General features: G+C 46.3%; 1 protein-coding gene across 2 annotated transcripts; it reads right to left on the bottom strand.

Moving 5' to 3' along the window:
* Positions 1-130: 130 nt before the first annotated feature.
* LOC308698073 (echinoderm microtubule-associated protein-like 1) lies at positions 131-14,792 on the bottom strand. 2 transcript variants are annotated; one of them, XM_081377913.1, is made up of 7 exons: positions 14,672-14,792; positions 7,964-8,134; positions 7,584-7,695; positions 7,433-7,501; positions 7,236-7,261; positions 5,362-5,388; positions 131-442 (listed from the first exon to the last, which is right to left on the bottom strand). In XM_081377913.1, the coding sequence occupies exons 1-7, from the start codon at positions 14,769-14,771 to the stop codon at positions 402-404; spliced, it is 546 nt and encodes a 181-aa protein (XP_081234039.1). In that variant the 5' UTR covers positions 14,772-14,792; the 3' UTR covers positions 131-401. The 2 variants fall into 2 exon arrangements, with proteins under 2 accessions (XP_081234039.1, XP_081234038.1); XM_081377912.1 differs by having other exon boundaries at positions 134-453; positions 14,672-14,782.
* Positions 14,793-15,364: the final 572 nt, after the last annotated feature.

Below are 15,364 nucleotides of genomic sequence, written 5' to 3'. Positions count from 1 at the left end.
TCTGGGCCAGACGGGATTTAAACGGGATAAAACTCATCTGAATCCTCTCAGTGGACCAGCAGAGGGCAGTCAGGAGCTCAGCTGTTATAGATCTATGGCATAAATGTGTGCAGTTCATAGAGTCAGAATTGACCATAATATGAAACAGATTTTATTGTAATTCTGCACCAAAAACGTTGTCATTCTCCAGAAAATAAGCGAACAATGCTAACATCAGTCAGTCAGATCAGGTGTTTGTGAGCGAGTGTTTCTGTCAGTAGCAGATCTGGAAGTATTGACTGGCTGGTTTGACTGGTTTGACTGGTCTCCTGTAGTTCAGACACGAGCTCTTCTTCTTCTGGGCGAGTGCAGTCAACGCTGGGCTTCTGCTCTGATCTACAGGCTCACACACCTCACACACCTCAGCTGACCCAGTCCTTCTTCCCAGCGGCACCAGGTACATCTGCAGAGTCACTAAATCAAGTGGGCAGATGAGGAAGAGAAGATGAGGAAGAGGAAGAGAAGATGAGGAAGAGAAGATGAGGAAGAGGAAGAGAAGATGAGGAAGAGGAGAGGAGGAAGAGGAAGAGGAGAAGAGGAAGAGGAAATGAGGAAGAGAAGAGGAAGAGGAGATGAGGAAGAGGAAGAGGAAGAGGAGATGAGGAAGAGGAAGAGGAGAGGAGGAAGAGGAGATGAGGAATAGGAGAAGAGGAAGAGGAGAGGAGGAAGAGGAGAAGAGGAAGAGGAGAGGAGGAAGAGGAAGAGGAGATGAGGAAGAGGAGAAGAGGAAGAGGACAGGAGGAAGAGGAAGAGGAGATGAGGAGGAGATGAGGAAGAGATGAGGAAGAGGAAGAGGAGAGGAGGAAGAGGAAGAGGAGATGAGGAAGAGGAGAAGAGGAAGAGGAGAGGAGGAAGAGGAAGAGGAGATGAGGAAGAGATGAGGAAGAGGAGAGGAGGAAGAGGAAGAGGAGATGAGGAAGAGGAGAAGAGGAAGAGGAAGAGGAGATGAGGAAGAGGAAGAGGAGAGGAGGAAGAGGAAGAGGAGATGAGGAAGAGGAAGAGGAGAGGAGGAAGAGGAAGAGGAGATGAGGAAGAGGAGAGGAGGAAGAGGAAGAGGAGATGAGGAAGAGATGAGGAAGAGGAGAGGAGGAAGAGGAAGAGGAGATGAGGAAGAGGAGAAGAGGAAGAGGAGAGGAGGAAGAGGAAGAGGAGATGAGGAAGAGATGAGGAAGAGGAGAGGAGGAAGAGGAGATGAGGAAGAGATGAGGAAGAGGAGAGGAGGAAGAGGAAGAGGAGATGAGGAAGAGATGAGGAAGAGGAGAGGAGGAAGAGGAGAGGAGGAAGAGGAAGAGGAGACGAACAGAGAGAGAAAGCATTAAGAGAGAGCCGATCATCGAGAACAGAATCTAGTCTTGATGTGCCTCTAGTATTCTGTGATCTGTGTCCAAGTCAGTTAATCACCACAGCTGTGTGTGTGTGTGTGTGTGTGTGTGTGTGTGTGTGTGTGTGTGTGCCCTTGTTTATATTACATTGTGGGGACCAAATGTCCCCATAAGAATAGTAAAACCTGAGATCACCTACACTGACCAGCCAGCGGTCCCCACTTTTCAAAAGGCTTATAAATCACACAGGATGAGTTGTTTTGAGAAAGTAAAAATGCAGAAAGTTTCCTGTGATGGGGAGGTTTAGGGGTAGGGTTAGTGTGTGTGTGTGTGTGTGTGTGTGTGTGTGTGTGTGTGTGTGTGTGTGTGTGTGTGATGGGTAGGTTTAGGGGTAGGGTTAGTGTAAGGGGACAGAATATACAGTTTGTACGGTATAAAAACCATTACGTCTATGGAGAGTCCCCACAAAGATAGTGAACCAGACATGTGTGTGTGTGTGTGTGTGTGTGTGTGTGTGTGTGTGTGTCGTGCCCTGATTCACTACGGTAAGCCTGTTATCAGTGTTTATATAGACCAGTGTCGAGCCGGCGTCACAGTTGCGTCAGGGCGTTAGCTGGAGGCAGAACAAACGGACAACTGGAGGCGGCCCACACAAACCAGCGCGGATTCGGCTACATACTAATGAGCTTAAATTATTATTATTGTTATTAAATCTCCTCTTGTTGTGTTGTTGGGTGCAAGAATCGACGGAGTACAGGCTCTAATTTGACATTTTATCGCATAATGTTTTTTAAATGATTGTGATTATTTGTGAATCATCTATGATTGTATACATTGTCTTGATTGTGACTGGACTTTTTGAAGAACCTGATAAGAAAGGGTAATCTACGGTGGCCGAGAGGTGCAAAACAAAATAACAATTCAGAAAACACAACGACATTTCAGAAAACACAACGACAATTCATACAAAACGGAAAAGGTAGGTATATTTTGAGAATGACGTACTTATCACTGATTGGACGAGACACCTGTCAATCAAGAAATTTGTGATCAACTTTGTTTTGCGATGCGAAAATAGAACACATTAAACTTTACTCTGAAGAAGGACATTCATGTGCCGTGATTGTGGACATGCTGGCGACATACCACATAATATTTACTATATTAATAGTGTGTCATGAGTTTAGTATGCCTGAGCACATGGTTAGCATGAGTGTTTCGCGATTAGCGCAATAGCCCGATACTCATTATAACTGGTCATTATGTCGATGTTATTTGAGTGTATGAGAGTACATGATGTTGTTTCAGTCTTATTTTGTTTGTAAAAAGCATGAGATTAGAGTGTTACTACCAGCTGCCACACGCCGTCCTGGGGCTGGAGCATGAGAACTGAGCAGAGAGAGTGCTAAATAGCTTGTTGATCATATTTTTCCTTCTAGTGTGATGCAATGTTTAAAGTCACTTATGTCTACTTTAAAAAAAAAAGTGATATACATGTTGAGAATGTATGTTTTGAGCTTTTGTTATGCATATTCTCTTATGCTTCATTCTGAGTAAATACACCAACAAAGAAGCCATCACTGCAATGCTCTCTTTCATTTCATTTTTCGACATACCACGACATTAAAAACTGCGTCGACCAGGACAGATGTTCGGCTACCGGACAATGTGGTTAGTAACGTTACTTCTGCAGAAGTTGCGTGTTAAACGTGATGACACATGCGGCTGCTGCAAGAACTCGACCCTCCAGGGACAGAACAAGGACACGTCGTAGATTCGTTAGGCGTCCCTGTCACTCCACGGGACCGAACTTTGCTCCATGGCACGCTGATGGGTACGATTTGTTTCTACCGGCACTTCCAGACAGTTTCGCTTGATTCCAAGCGGCAACATTCTGATCTGAAAAATGAAGCCTACCCGGAAGTGCGAAAAACTGCAATACATCGAAAATCCGCTAGGGGCAGGTCCCAAAAGGGAGCAAATGTCCATAGCCCCCATGTTAAAATGTCCGTTTTCACAGCATAAATTCATGTTTTTACAAGTTGGTCCCATGGACTTTTATTGTATTTTTCGATAGGTTCCGAGTGCCTGACAACTGTGAGGGGGGTGAATTTTTTTCTAACTCGTTAGTTTAGATCGTATTTAGTTATAAAATATAGGCACATATTGCCTGGACCATAAAATGTTTAATATTTTTATATTATATTTAAAATAAAAAGAGGCAGGTTTGTGTTTTATATATATATATATTTTTTTTTCATAAATAGGCAAACGTTATGTGCAATTGAATGTAATCAATATGCGTTGCCTGAACCACATTTGTGTGGCTATAATGTTTAAGATTTCTTTAAATGAAAACGAAAAGAGTTAGTATGGTGTTTTATAACATATTTCGTTGCCTGAAATATACACAAAGATGACCGGAGTAGCATGCGAGCTGAGTGAAGGTGGGCGGGGTGACGCGCGCTGCGTTAGAAGGTGGGCGGGGTTAGGAATTCCCAAGATTTTCCAAGATGGCGCCGCCCATAAACGGCTTCAAACCCGTTCTTCAGAAAGTCTATGGGTGACGTCACAGACGCTTTGTCCATATTTTTTACAGTCTATGCTTGATTCCGGTTCTGGCTTGATTGACAGGTGTCTCGTCCATTCAGCGATAAGTACGTCATTCTCAAAATATACCTACCTTTTCCGTTTTTTCTGAAATGTCGTTGTGTTTTCTGAATTGTTATTTTGTTTTTGTAATTGTGATCTGTTTTGCACCTCTCGACCACCGTATCAAATACATAGTTAAAAAATGAATATGCTGTATCTGGAATTCTTATTTCTGGAAAATATTCACATCATCATAATTGCACCATAATGTCACTCTTTACATTGTCGTCTTCTGTCTGGGCTTGGCGCTGGCTCTGGAACTGCGGATCGTAGGCTTACCACACAAGTCACGTGACCATTTAGTGCAGTTACAGGCATCTAAATATGTATATGCCCTCAGTTTCTCTTTACCCTCGGTTTCTCTATCGGGTGTAGAAGTCAGGCCACTCAGCCGGAGGGAGCGTTGACGCTAATCCTGTCAGATCGTCCATCCATTGACTGAGCGTGTACGCCGGGTCAGCCAATCAGGGATGTCCGTTAAAATTAACTTTTGCAAATAACAATCGTGTTCCTGGACAGTGAGTGACCTTGCACATTTAGATAAAATCGGATTTTCTCCAGTCATTGTTAAAAAACAAGCTAACAAAACTTGCACACTAGCGTTAGTGAAGCGGCCAGAGGGATCGTTCTGCCTCCAGCTAAGCCCCGCCCACTCCAAACGTTTACCAACTGAAAAGGGGTCTATAGTAGAGCTGACGGGATGGTTTTCGGGGAATATTGCGTACACGCAAAAATAAAAAAATAAACGTTAATAGAGTAAAATTGCTCTGGATGCTTTGAGTGCTTAGTTGAGTGTGTGTGTGTGTGTGTGTGTTAGAGGTTAGTTGTCACAACAAGAGAAAGAGAAAGGTTGACATGGAGCCTCTAAATCTCCACCCTACGGAGAATCATTCGTTTTAATCAAACGCCAAACGAGGCAGAGCTCGTAATAAAACAAGAATCAACATCAGATCCTGTGTGTGTGTGTGTGTGTGTGTGTGTGTGTGTGTGTGCGTGCGTGTGTGTGAACAGAGGAGTGTGTGCTGAAGAAAAGAGAACAAGACAGAGCTTGTAATAAAACAAGAATCAACATCAGATCCTGTGTGTGTGTGTGTGTGTGTGTGTGTGTGTGTGTGTGTGTGTGTGTGTGTGTGTGTGTGTGTGAACAGAGGAGTGTGTGCTGGAGAAAAGAGAACGAGCTCGTAATAAAACAAGAATCAACATCAGCTTGGCTTTAGACGGCGAGAACTGCGTGATCTGAAATGCTGTAACAGTTCTTCCGCTGAATGCATGCAGTTTCGCTTTTTAACCGCTAGAGGGACAAAAGTTACATAATAGTTATTATTGTATGGAGTGGGATGAGACCTACCTTTGCAGTGAGTGACACGCCTGGAGCCTGACGGACAGAAACAGAGAGAGATAAAATAATCAGAATTAATCATGAAACCATTAATGTTGCAAGTGTGAGAAAGTGGGCGATGGTTTCGAGAAATGTGTTTCAGCAATTCAGAAAAACAGAAATTTAGCTGTTTTTGTCATTTTTATGTTTTTTTCTTTTTAAATTCAGTTTTAGTTATTTTAGTACATAAAGTTAAACTTAATGAAAATAGGAAATGTTTCCTTTGCAACAGACTGAGACAAAAATAGGTCAAAGGTTTCCATATTTTATTTTATGTTGGTGTATCCTCATTTTATTCCAAGAAACAGAAATGTTTTTAATGGTTTGAGTTTTAGTTAACTATAATAACCCAGTAAAAGCGGCTTCACAGTAATATACAGGGAAATAACAGAATCAATGAAGCGAACTTCACATTCGTCGGTTAGGAACCTGAGTGTGTGTGTGTGTGTGTGTGTGTGTGTGTGTGTGTGTGTGTGCTCTTTGATACCAAAATTTCATTTGAAAGTCACGTGTCTAGTATCTGTAAAATCGCATTCTTCCATCTTAAAAATATATCTAAATTACGCCATATGCTCTCATTGACAAATGCGGAACAGTTAGTTCATGCGTTCATGACCTCAAGGCTAGATTACTGTAATGCTCTACTGGGTGGTTGCCCTGCACGCTTAATAAACAAACTACAGCTGGTCCAAAACGCAGCAGCTCGAGTTCTTACCAGAACCAGGAAGTATGACCATATTAGCCCAGTTCTGTCAAAACTGCACTGGCTCCCTATTAAACATCGTATACATTTTAATATATTGCTGATTACTTACAAAGCACTGAATGGTTTAGCTCCGCAGTGCTTGAGCGAGCTCTTAACGCATTATAGTCCTTCACGGCTATTGCGATCTCAAAACTCTGGCCAGTTGATAATACCTAGAATATCTAAATCGACTGCTGGCGGCAGATCCTTCTCCTATTTAGCACCAAAACTCTGGAACAGTCTTCCTACCATTGTCCGGGAAGCAGACACACTCTGTCAGTTCAAAGCCAGACTAAAGACACATCTCTTTGACCTAGCATACACATAATACATTATAGACTTCTATAATTCAAATCAGTTAAATGATTATTAGGCTGCATAGATCAGGTCAGCCAGATCCAGATCAGATGGCGGACCTGCGATAATATTCTGAATGTTCTGATCCAATCTGACCTCTGACCTGTAATGCTGCCTGGATCATAATTATACACTGTTCGCTCGTTGGCCAGAGGAGAACTGAGTGAGTGATTGAGTCTGAGTCAGAAGGTTTTCTCCATTCTGTCACTGATGGAGTTTCGGTTCCGTCACTGTCGCCTTTGGCTTTTGTCTCGCTTATTTGGGGACATTTAATATTCAGCAATATTATTGATCTCCTGCACTGACTCCATTATATGAGAACTGAACTGAGCTGGACGATGACATCACTGTTTACTCCAGAGCCGCTATATATATATATATATATATATATATATATATATATAACTGAACTAAATTAATAACTTTTTTATTACAGGAAAAATAAACCATCTCTGAACTTACTTAAGCTGGACTGTGACGCTACTTTCTTCTGGAAACAAACTTTGTTGCATTATTTTCCTGTTATCTCTGTAAAGCCGCTTTGAAACACTGTGTTGTAAAAAGCGCTGTATTAATAAAGGTGTCTTGACATTCAGATTCAATACAATAGAAGACAATAGTGTCGTTTTATCAGCTGGAATTAGTTTTTGCAACTGTGTTGTTTAAGTTTAAGATTATTTTACAACAAAATAACACGTATAATAATAACATGTAATAATTCCTCTTGATGTGCTTGTCTCACCTGATGCACTCGCTTCCTTTGGTTTGCTGTGTGAAGAGAGAGGTGTTACTCATTCATCACCGCAGGAGCTTCTACACCCCAGACAGCAACACAGTGTCGGCCCACATCTGGTGCGCACTGAATCCACATGTGCCGGATCTGGGCCGGATCTGGGCCGACACTGTGTTGCTGTCGGGGACACCAGCTGTTTTACTCACGTCTCCTGCAGGATCCTGCCGGTCGGTCGAGCTTTAGCCGTCGGGTCTCTAACGCTGGAGGCAGGCGTCCTGCAGGGAGAGAGAGCGTCAGTGACCTCTGAACACACACACACACACACACAAACACACACACACACACACACACACACACCTGATCTCTGTGCCAGACCTCGGGCTGCAGGTCCTGGATGAAGGAGAGGAGGGAAGAGTGGAGCTGGAGTTCTTCCTCAGAGACACCAGAGACGCCGCACGGCCCACTGAAGCTGAACACACACACACACACACACACACACACACACACACACACACACATCAGTCACAGGAGCGCAAACACACACACACACACACACACACACACACACACACACACACACATACATCAGTCACAGGAGCGCATACACAGTACAGTACAGTACAGCATATGCACACTGGAGTAATCTGTATGTTTTTAGCTAGTCATTAACAGAGTCACAGTTTCTCTGTCCTGATGGCATGTATGTGTGTGTGTGTGTGTGTGTGTGTGTGTTTGACCTTTGACCGGAGCCCTGTTGCCGAGCGTGGTCGTCTGCTCCTCTGAGATGTGGAGTCTCTTCAGCACATCTGCCATGGCCATCTTCAACAGCTGGATCTGATCGTCCTGCATCTGGACTCGCTGCTCCAGGAGAGAGAGGCGATCGCAGAGCTGAGGAGAGCAGCGCTCATCTGACACACACACACACACAGATCATTATACTGACACTCACGAACACACACACACACTCACAACACACTGAGGAGAGCAGCAACGCTCATCTGACACACACATACACACACACACACACACACACTGATCGTTCACACTTAAGTTCACCCTTACAAATAATCAGATAGAGTAAAGTAGTGTGTATTTGGCTTCCTGTCCGAGGAGAGGCTCAGAGCTCGAGCCCAGAGTATCCTCCAGTATTCCTGGTTAAGACAGTAACCAGGCGAGTGTGAGGAGGAGGGGTGCTGAAGGTGAGTGTGAGGAGGCGAGTGTGAGGAGGAGGGGTGCTGGAGGTGAGTGTGAGGAGGAGGGGTGCTGAGGGTGAGTGTGAGGAGGCGAGTGTGAGGAGGAGGGGTGCTGGAGGCGAGTGTGAGGAGGCGAGTGTGAGGAGGAGGGGTGCTGGAGGTGAGTGTGAGGAGGAGGGGTGCTGAAGGTGAGTGTGAGGAGGCGAGTGTGAGGAGGAGGGGTGCTGGAGGTGAGTGTGAGGAGGCGAGTGTGAGGAGGAGGGGTGCTGGAGGTGAGGAGGAGGGGTGCTGGAGGTGAGTGTGAGGAGGAGGGGTGCTGGAGGTGAGTGTGAGGAGGAGGGGTGCTGGAGGTGAGTGTGAGGAGGCGAGTGTGAGGAGGAGGGGTGCTGGAGGTGAGTGTGAGGAGGAGGGGTGCTGAAGGTGAGTGTGAGGAGGCGAGTGTGAGGAGGAGGGGTGCTGGAGGCGAGTGTGAGGAGGCGAGTGTAAGGAGGAGGGGTGCTGGAGGTGAGTGTGAGGAGGAGGGGTGCTGAAGGTGAGTGTGAGGAGGCGAGTGTGAGGAGGAGGGGTGCTGGAGGTGAGTGTGAGGAGGCGAGTGTGAGGAGGAGGGGTGCTGGAGGTGAGGAGGAGGGGTGCTGGAGGTGAGTGTGAGGAGGAGGGGTGCTGGAGGTGAGTGTGAGGAGGAGGGGTGCTGGAGGTGAGTGTGAGGAGGCGAGTGTGAGGAGGAGGGGTGCTGGAGGTGAGTGTGAGGAGGAGGGGTGCTGGAGGTGAGTGTGAGGAGGCGAGTGTGAGGAGGCAGGGTGCTGGAGGTGAGTGTGAGGAGGCGAGTGTGAGGAGGCAGGGTGCTGGAGGCGAGGGTGAGGAGGCGAGTGTGAGGAGGAGGGGTGCTGGAGGTGAGTGTGAGGAGGCGGGGTGCTGGAGGTGAGTGTAAGGAGGCGAGTGTGAGAAGGCAGGGTGCTGGAGGCGAGGGTGAGGAGGCGAGTGTGAGGAGGCGGGGTGCTGGAGGCGAGTGTGAGGAGGCAGGGTACTGGAGGTGAGTGTAAGGAGGCGAGTGTGAGGAGGCAGGGTGCTGGAGGCGAGAAGACGAGTGTGAGGAGGCAAGTGTGAGAAGGCGGGGTGCTGGGGGCAAGTGTGAGAAGGCGAGTGTGAGGAGGCGAGTGTGAGGAGGCGGGGTGCTGGAGGTGAGTGTGAGGAGGCGAGTGTGAGGAGGCGGGGTGCTGGAGGCGAGGGTGAGGAGGCGAGTGTGAGGAGGTGTGTGTGAGGAGGCGGGGTGCTGGAGGTGAGTGTGAGGAGGCGAGTGTGAGGAGGCAGGGTGCTGGAGGCGAGGGTGAGGAGGTGTGTGTGAGGAGGCAAGGGTGAGGAGGCGAGTGTGAGGAGACGAGTGTGAGGAGACGAGTGTGAGGAGGAGAGTGTGAGGAGGTGAGTGTGAGGAGGCGGGGTGCTGGAGGCGAGTGTGAGGAGGTGGGTTGTGAGGAGGCAAGTGTGAGGAGGCGAGTGTGAGGAGGCGGGGTGCTGGAGGCGAGTGTGAGGAGGTGGGTTGTGAGGAGGCTAGTGTGAGGAGGCGAGTGTGAGGAGGCGGGGTGCTGGAGGCGAGTGTGAGGAGGTGGGGTGCTGGAGGCAAGTGTGAGGAGGCGAGTGCGAGGAGGCTGGGTGCTGGAGGCGAGTGTGAGGAGGCGAGTGTGAGGAGGCGGGGTGCTGGAGGCAAGTGTGAGGAGGAGAGTGTGAGGAGGCAAGTGTGAGGAGGCGAATGAGGAAGCGAGTGAGGAGGCGAGTGTGAGGAGGCGGGGTGCTGGAGGCGAGTGTGAGAAGGCGAGTGTGAGGAGGCGAGTGTGAGGAGGCGAGTGTGAGGAGACGGGGTGCTGGAGGCGAGTGTGAGAAGGCGAGTGTGAGGAGGAGTATGTGAGGAGGCGAGTGTGAGAAGAAGAGTGTGAGGAGGAGAGTGTGAGGAGGCGGGGTGCTGGAGGCGAGTGTGAGGAGGCGAGTGTGAGGAGGCGAGTGTGAGGAGGCGAGTGTGAGGAGGCGAGTGTGAGGAGGCAGGTGTGAGGAGGCGAGTGTGAGGAGGCGAGTGTGAGGAGGTGTCACACTCACAGGTGTCGCTCATCATTAATCACGGCACCCGCCTCGCGCTGCTCTCTCACGGCCCTCGGCCTCGTCCTGCATGCCACAGTTTTAAACAGCAGACTTTTGACTTAATATTTATCCATTTCTGGTCATAATTAGGAGATAATGAGCGTATGAGCCGTTGTGCCGCTGCTTATATTCATCACACAGTAAAAATGCCCAAAACCAGTTGTCTGTGGATGAGAGTCTGAAACAAGCACTGGAGGGCCGTTGTCCTGCTCCACTTCACACACGCAGAGAAAGAGGTGTTAGTGACAACAAGACTTACTCTCACAAGTCACAGAGGGCCGTGAGAGGTTAACTCTCTCAAACTCCCTCTGAAACCCCACGATTCTAGTCTCTGCTCTGCCTGACCCGAACCGCCTGGCACAGATGAGTTTGCTCAAGGGAAAAACTCATAGTTGGCACCATAAAAAAGATGGACAACGCACCTTCACTCTCTTCCATTGAAGAAAAGTGAAGTCGCCAAAGTCGTAATATGGCGCTGAAATCTTGTGCTGATTTGGGACCTGATTCTGCGCAGTAGTGAGCGTGAAGTGAAGTTGTGTTATCAAGGTCCCGCCCTCACTCTCTCACACACACACACACACTCACTCCCGCAGAAACGGTTAGTACAGTTTACTGCAGAGAAACTCATTATGTCGCGTGAAATAAACAGATATAGAAATGTAGAAATTAAAGGAACACTTCAACTTTTTGGGACTTTGGCTTATTCACCATATCCCCCATAGTTAGATAAGGTGAGGAGGCGAGTGTGAGGAGGTGTGTGTGAAGAGGCGAGTGTGAGGAGGTGAGTGTGAGGAGGCGGAGTGCTGGAGGTGAGTGTAAGGAGGCGAGTTCGCTCAGAATTGGAGTAAATCACTCCGCAGAAGTAACAGTGCTTCTTCTTCTGAGAATATAGTTTCCAGTATGTATACGGTTAAAAGATGGTTGTGTCTCATGTGACCTTGTTATTCGTTCACGCTGTGACTATACAAATCACAACATGTAAATGCGAAAACGTTGGCGTTATTTTGTCACTTATTGGGAGCAGTATGCTAGCTGGAGCCGTTTACCTCCAGTCTTTGTGCGAAGCTAGACTCAGGGTTTATGAGCTGTACTGGGACCAGTACTGGGGGCGATCAAGATTCAGGGTTTATGAGCTATACTGGGACCAGTACTGGGGGCGATCGAGACTCAGGGTTTATGAGCTATACTGGGACCAGTACTGGGGGCGATCGAGACTCAGGGTTTATGAGCTTTACTGGGACCAGTACTGGGGGGCGATCGAGACTCAGGGTTTATGAGCTTTACTGGGACCAGTACTGGGGGCGATCGAGACTCAGGGTTTATGAGCTATACTGGGACCAGTACTGGGGGCGATCGAGACTCAGGGTTTATGAGCTATACTGGGACCAGTACTGGGTGCGATTGAGACTCAGAGTTTATGAGCTATACTGGGACCAGTACTGGGTGCAATCGAGACTCAGGGTTTATGAGCTGTACTGGGACCAGCCACTGGGGGGCGATCGAGACTCAGGGTTTATGAGCTATGCTGGGACCAGTACTGGGGGCTATCGAGACTCAGGGTTTATGAGCTGTACTGGGACCAGTACTGGGGGGCGATCGAGACTCAGGGTTTATGAGCTGTACTGGGACCAGTACTGGGGGCGATCGAGACTCAGAGTTTATGAGCTATACTGGGACCAGTACTGGGTGCAATCGAGACTCAGGGTTTATGAGCTATACTGGGACCAGTACTGGGTGCGATCAACTCAGGTTTTATGAGCTATACTGGGACCAGTACTCGGTGCGATCGAGACTCAGGGTTTATGAGCTATACTGGGACCAGTACTGGGTGCGATCAACTCAGGTTTTATGAGCTGTACTGGGACCAGTACTCGGTGCGATCGAGACTCAGGGTTTATGAGCTATACTGGGACCAGTACTGGGGGCGATCGAGACTCATGGTTTATGAGCTATACTGGGACCAGTACTGGGTGCGATCGAGACTCAGGGTTTATGAGCTATACTAGGACCAGTACTGGGGGCGATCGAGACTCAGGGTTTATGAGCTATACTGGGACCAGTACTGGGGGCGATCGAGACTCATGGTTTATGAGCTATACTGGGACCAGTACTGGGTGCGATCGAGACTCAGGGTTTATGAGCTATACTAGGACCAGTACTGGGGGCGATCGAGACTCAGGGTTTATGAGCTATACTGGGACCAGTACTGGGGGCGATCGAGACGCTTTAGCTTCATTCCTTCAAGAGCAGATTGTGCGTGCTCTTCGCCCAAACAGTAAACGCACAAGTTGTGTGTGTCATCAGGGTTCAAATATCTCAGACACGGATCCACACACTTCCTGAAGCCAGGATTAGTTTCAGGTTGAAGCGTACAAACAAAACAGTCCCTGAAGACGATAACACGCTGACAATGACGTTCTCTAGACACCCCTTATATACTTCTGGGTCGCACTAGTAGTGATGTCATAGGCTGTTGCTGGCCAATAGGATTGCCGTGATTGGATAAGAGTTTCAGACACCGGTTCCCAGGGATACATGATTGCATAATACTATCATGTCGAGTAGGTTATTTCAATTGAATTGAATTGAATTCACATTTATTTGTATAGCGCTTTTCACAATACACATCATTTCAAAGCAGCTTTACAGAAAGTCCATATTACAATTTACAGTGATCTGTTATCAGAGGAAACTCTCTTAAGTTATGTATTTCAGAAATGTACATATACAAAATCACAGTTAGCTAAAAATGGATTAATTTAAACAATGTAATAATTTAATGCAGAAACAATGAGCTCATTGAAGTAATGAATACTTGTTTGTTAACAAATGATTATGGCATTTCGAAAAATGTAGCATTGGTGCGTGTAGATTGGTTATTTCAATTTTATAGTGATAAAGTATATTTACGACCTGTTTAATTTATAAAATGTAAAACAAAACTTAGTGAATTAAAACTAAATGATCTCATGATTCACAAAGCGTTTTTTCTTCTATGGAGCTGATGTTGGAGAATCGATGGATTGTCTGAGTGTGTTTGTGTGTGGATTATAATCGGCCATAATCCCACTTCAGAAAGGAATTAAGACTAGCAAATCCCTGACCTTCCCTCCACAACACACACACACACACACACACACACACACACACTCACACACACACACACACACACACACACACACACACACTTCAGCTGTGTGTCAGAGATGCATGATTAACTCGCCGTTTTAGATCTGGACATCAGAGACTCTTCACAGTCAAACAGAGCGATCAAAGCAGAATAACAACAGATGTTTTCCACAAATATAACCAAAAAACACTTTAAAAGATTGAACAGATATTAATGTCTCCGGAAGAAGGTTGACATGTGGTGATCTGATCCGTCTCTCTCTTTCTGTCTCACACACATTTATAAACTTCATTCAACTCAAGAAAGACACTTTTAACACTGAAAAGATCATTTGTGTTCAAATATCTGAACCTCCCACACACACACACACACACACACACACACACACACACACACACACACACACACACACACACACATTCACCTGAGAAATAAAACCACATTTATATATTCAGCCTAGTTTTCTGAAAATCTACCTGTGATATAAATAGATTTTGAGATATATTTGGAATATTTCCATTTAATTTAAGCATTAAAAAAAAACAAGAGAAGAGAATCTAATACACTGAAAACATGATGTTCTTCCTCAGAGTTTCGGTCTCGTTTTCCAGCACAAACATCTAAACATTCTTAAATCAAGATCATTTATTGGAGAAGCAACATGACTGACGATATTGAGTCCTATTTTGATACATTTTTGTGACATTAAGTGACATAATGCTAAAAACAAGAAAAAATATCTGCCAATGGAGTCAGAAAAATACACTGAATTCAAAGAAAAAACAAGATCAATTTTCTGACTCCACTGGCTGATATTTGTTCTTGTTTTAAGCACAAACTCACTTCATTTTCATACATTTTTGACTTACTATCTTCAGTCATGCTGCTTCTCCAGTAAATGTATCTTAATTTAAGAATGCTTAGATGTTTGTGCTGGAAAACGAGACAGAAACTCTAGGAAGAAGTTGTTCCTCGTGATCTTGTTGTTCACTGACCGATCATGAAGTCGGTGTCCGGTGGCAGGAGACACTCGCTGTTGAACCCGTCGGTGTGTGAAGCTCCTCCGGCCTCCGGCAGAACCTCCATCACCTCCATCACCAGCCTGAGTGTGTGTGTGTGTGTGAGGGGTAGAGAGAGGAGACGTCCTGTTACTGCTGATCGAGAGACAAACAGACACAACAGACGCTCCTCCTCTCAGATGAGCTGCATAATCCTCACACACACACCCACACACACACACACACACACACACACACATATATCTAGAAGAAAATAGCGTCACAGTCCAGCTTAAGTAAGCTCAGAGATGTTTAATTTTTCCTGTAATAAAAAAGTTATTAATTTAGTTCAGTTATATATATATATATATATATATATATATATATATATATATAGCGGCTCTGGAGTAAACAGTGATGTCATCGTCCAGCTCAGTTCAGTTCTCATATAATGGAGTCAGTGCAGGAGATCAATAATATTGCTGAATATTAAATGTCCCCAAATAAGCGAGACAAAAGCCAAAGGCGACAGTGACGGAACCGAAACTCCATCAGTGACAGAATGGAGAAAACCTTCTGACTCAGACTCAATCACTCACTCAGTTCTCCTCTGGCCAACGAGCGAACAGTGTATAATTATGATCCAGGCAGCATTACAGGTCAGAGGTCAGATTGGATCAGAACATTCAG

Source organism: Scardinius erythrophthalmus (genome assembly GCF_964197995.2).
Source record: "Scardinius erythrophthalmus genome assembly, chromosome: 11".
NCBI lineage: Eukaryota > Metazoa > Chordata > Actinopteri > Cypriniformes > Leuciscidae > Scardinius > Scardinius erythrophthalmus.
This window is presented reverse-complemented; position numbering and strand designations above follow the sequence as displayed.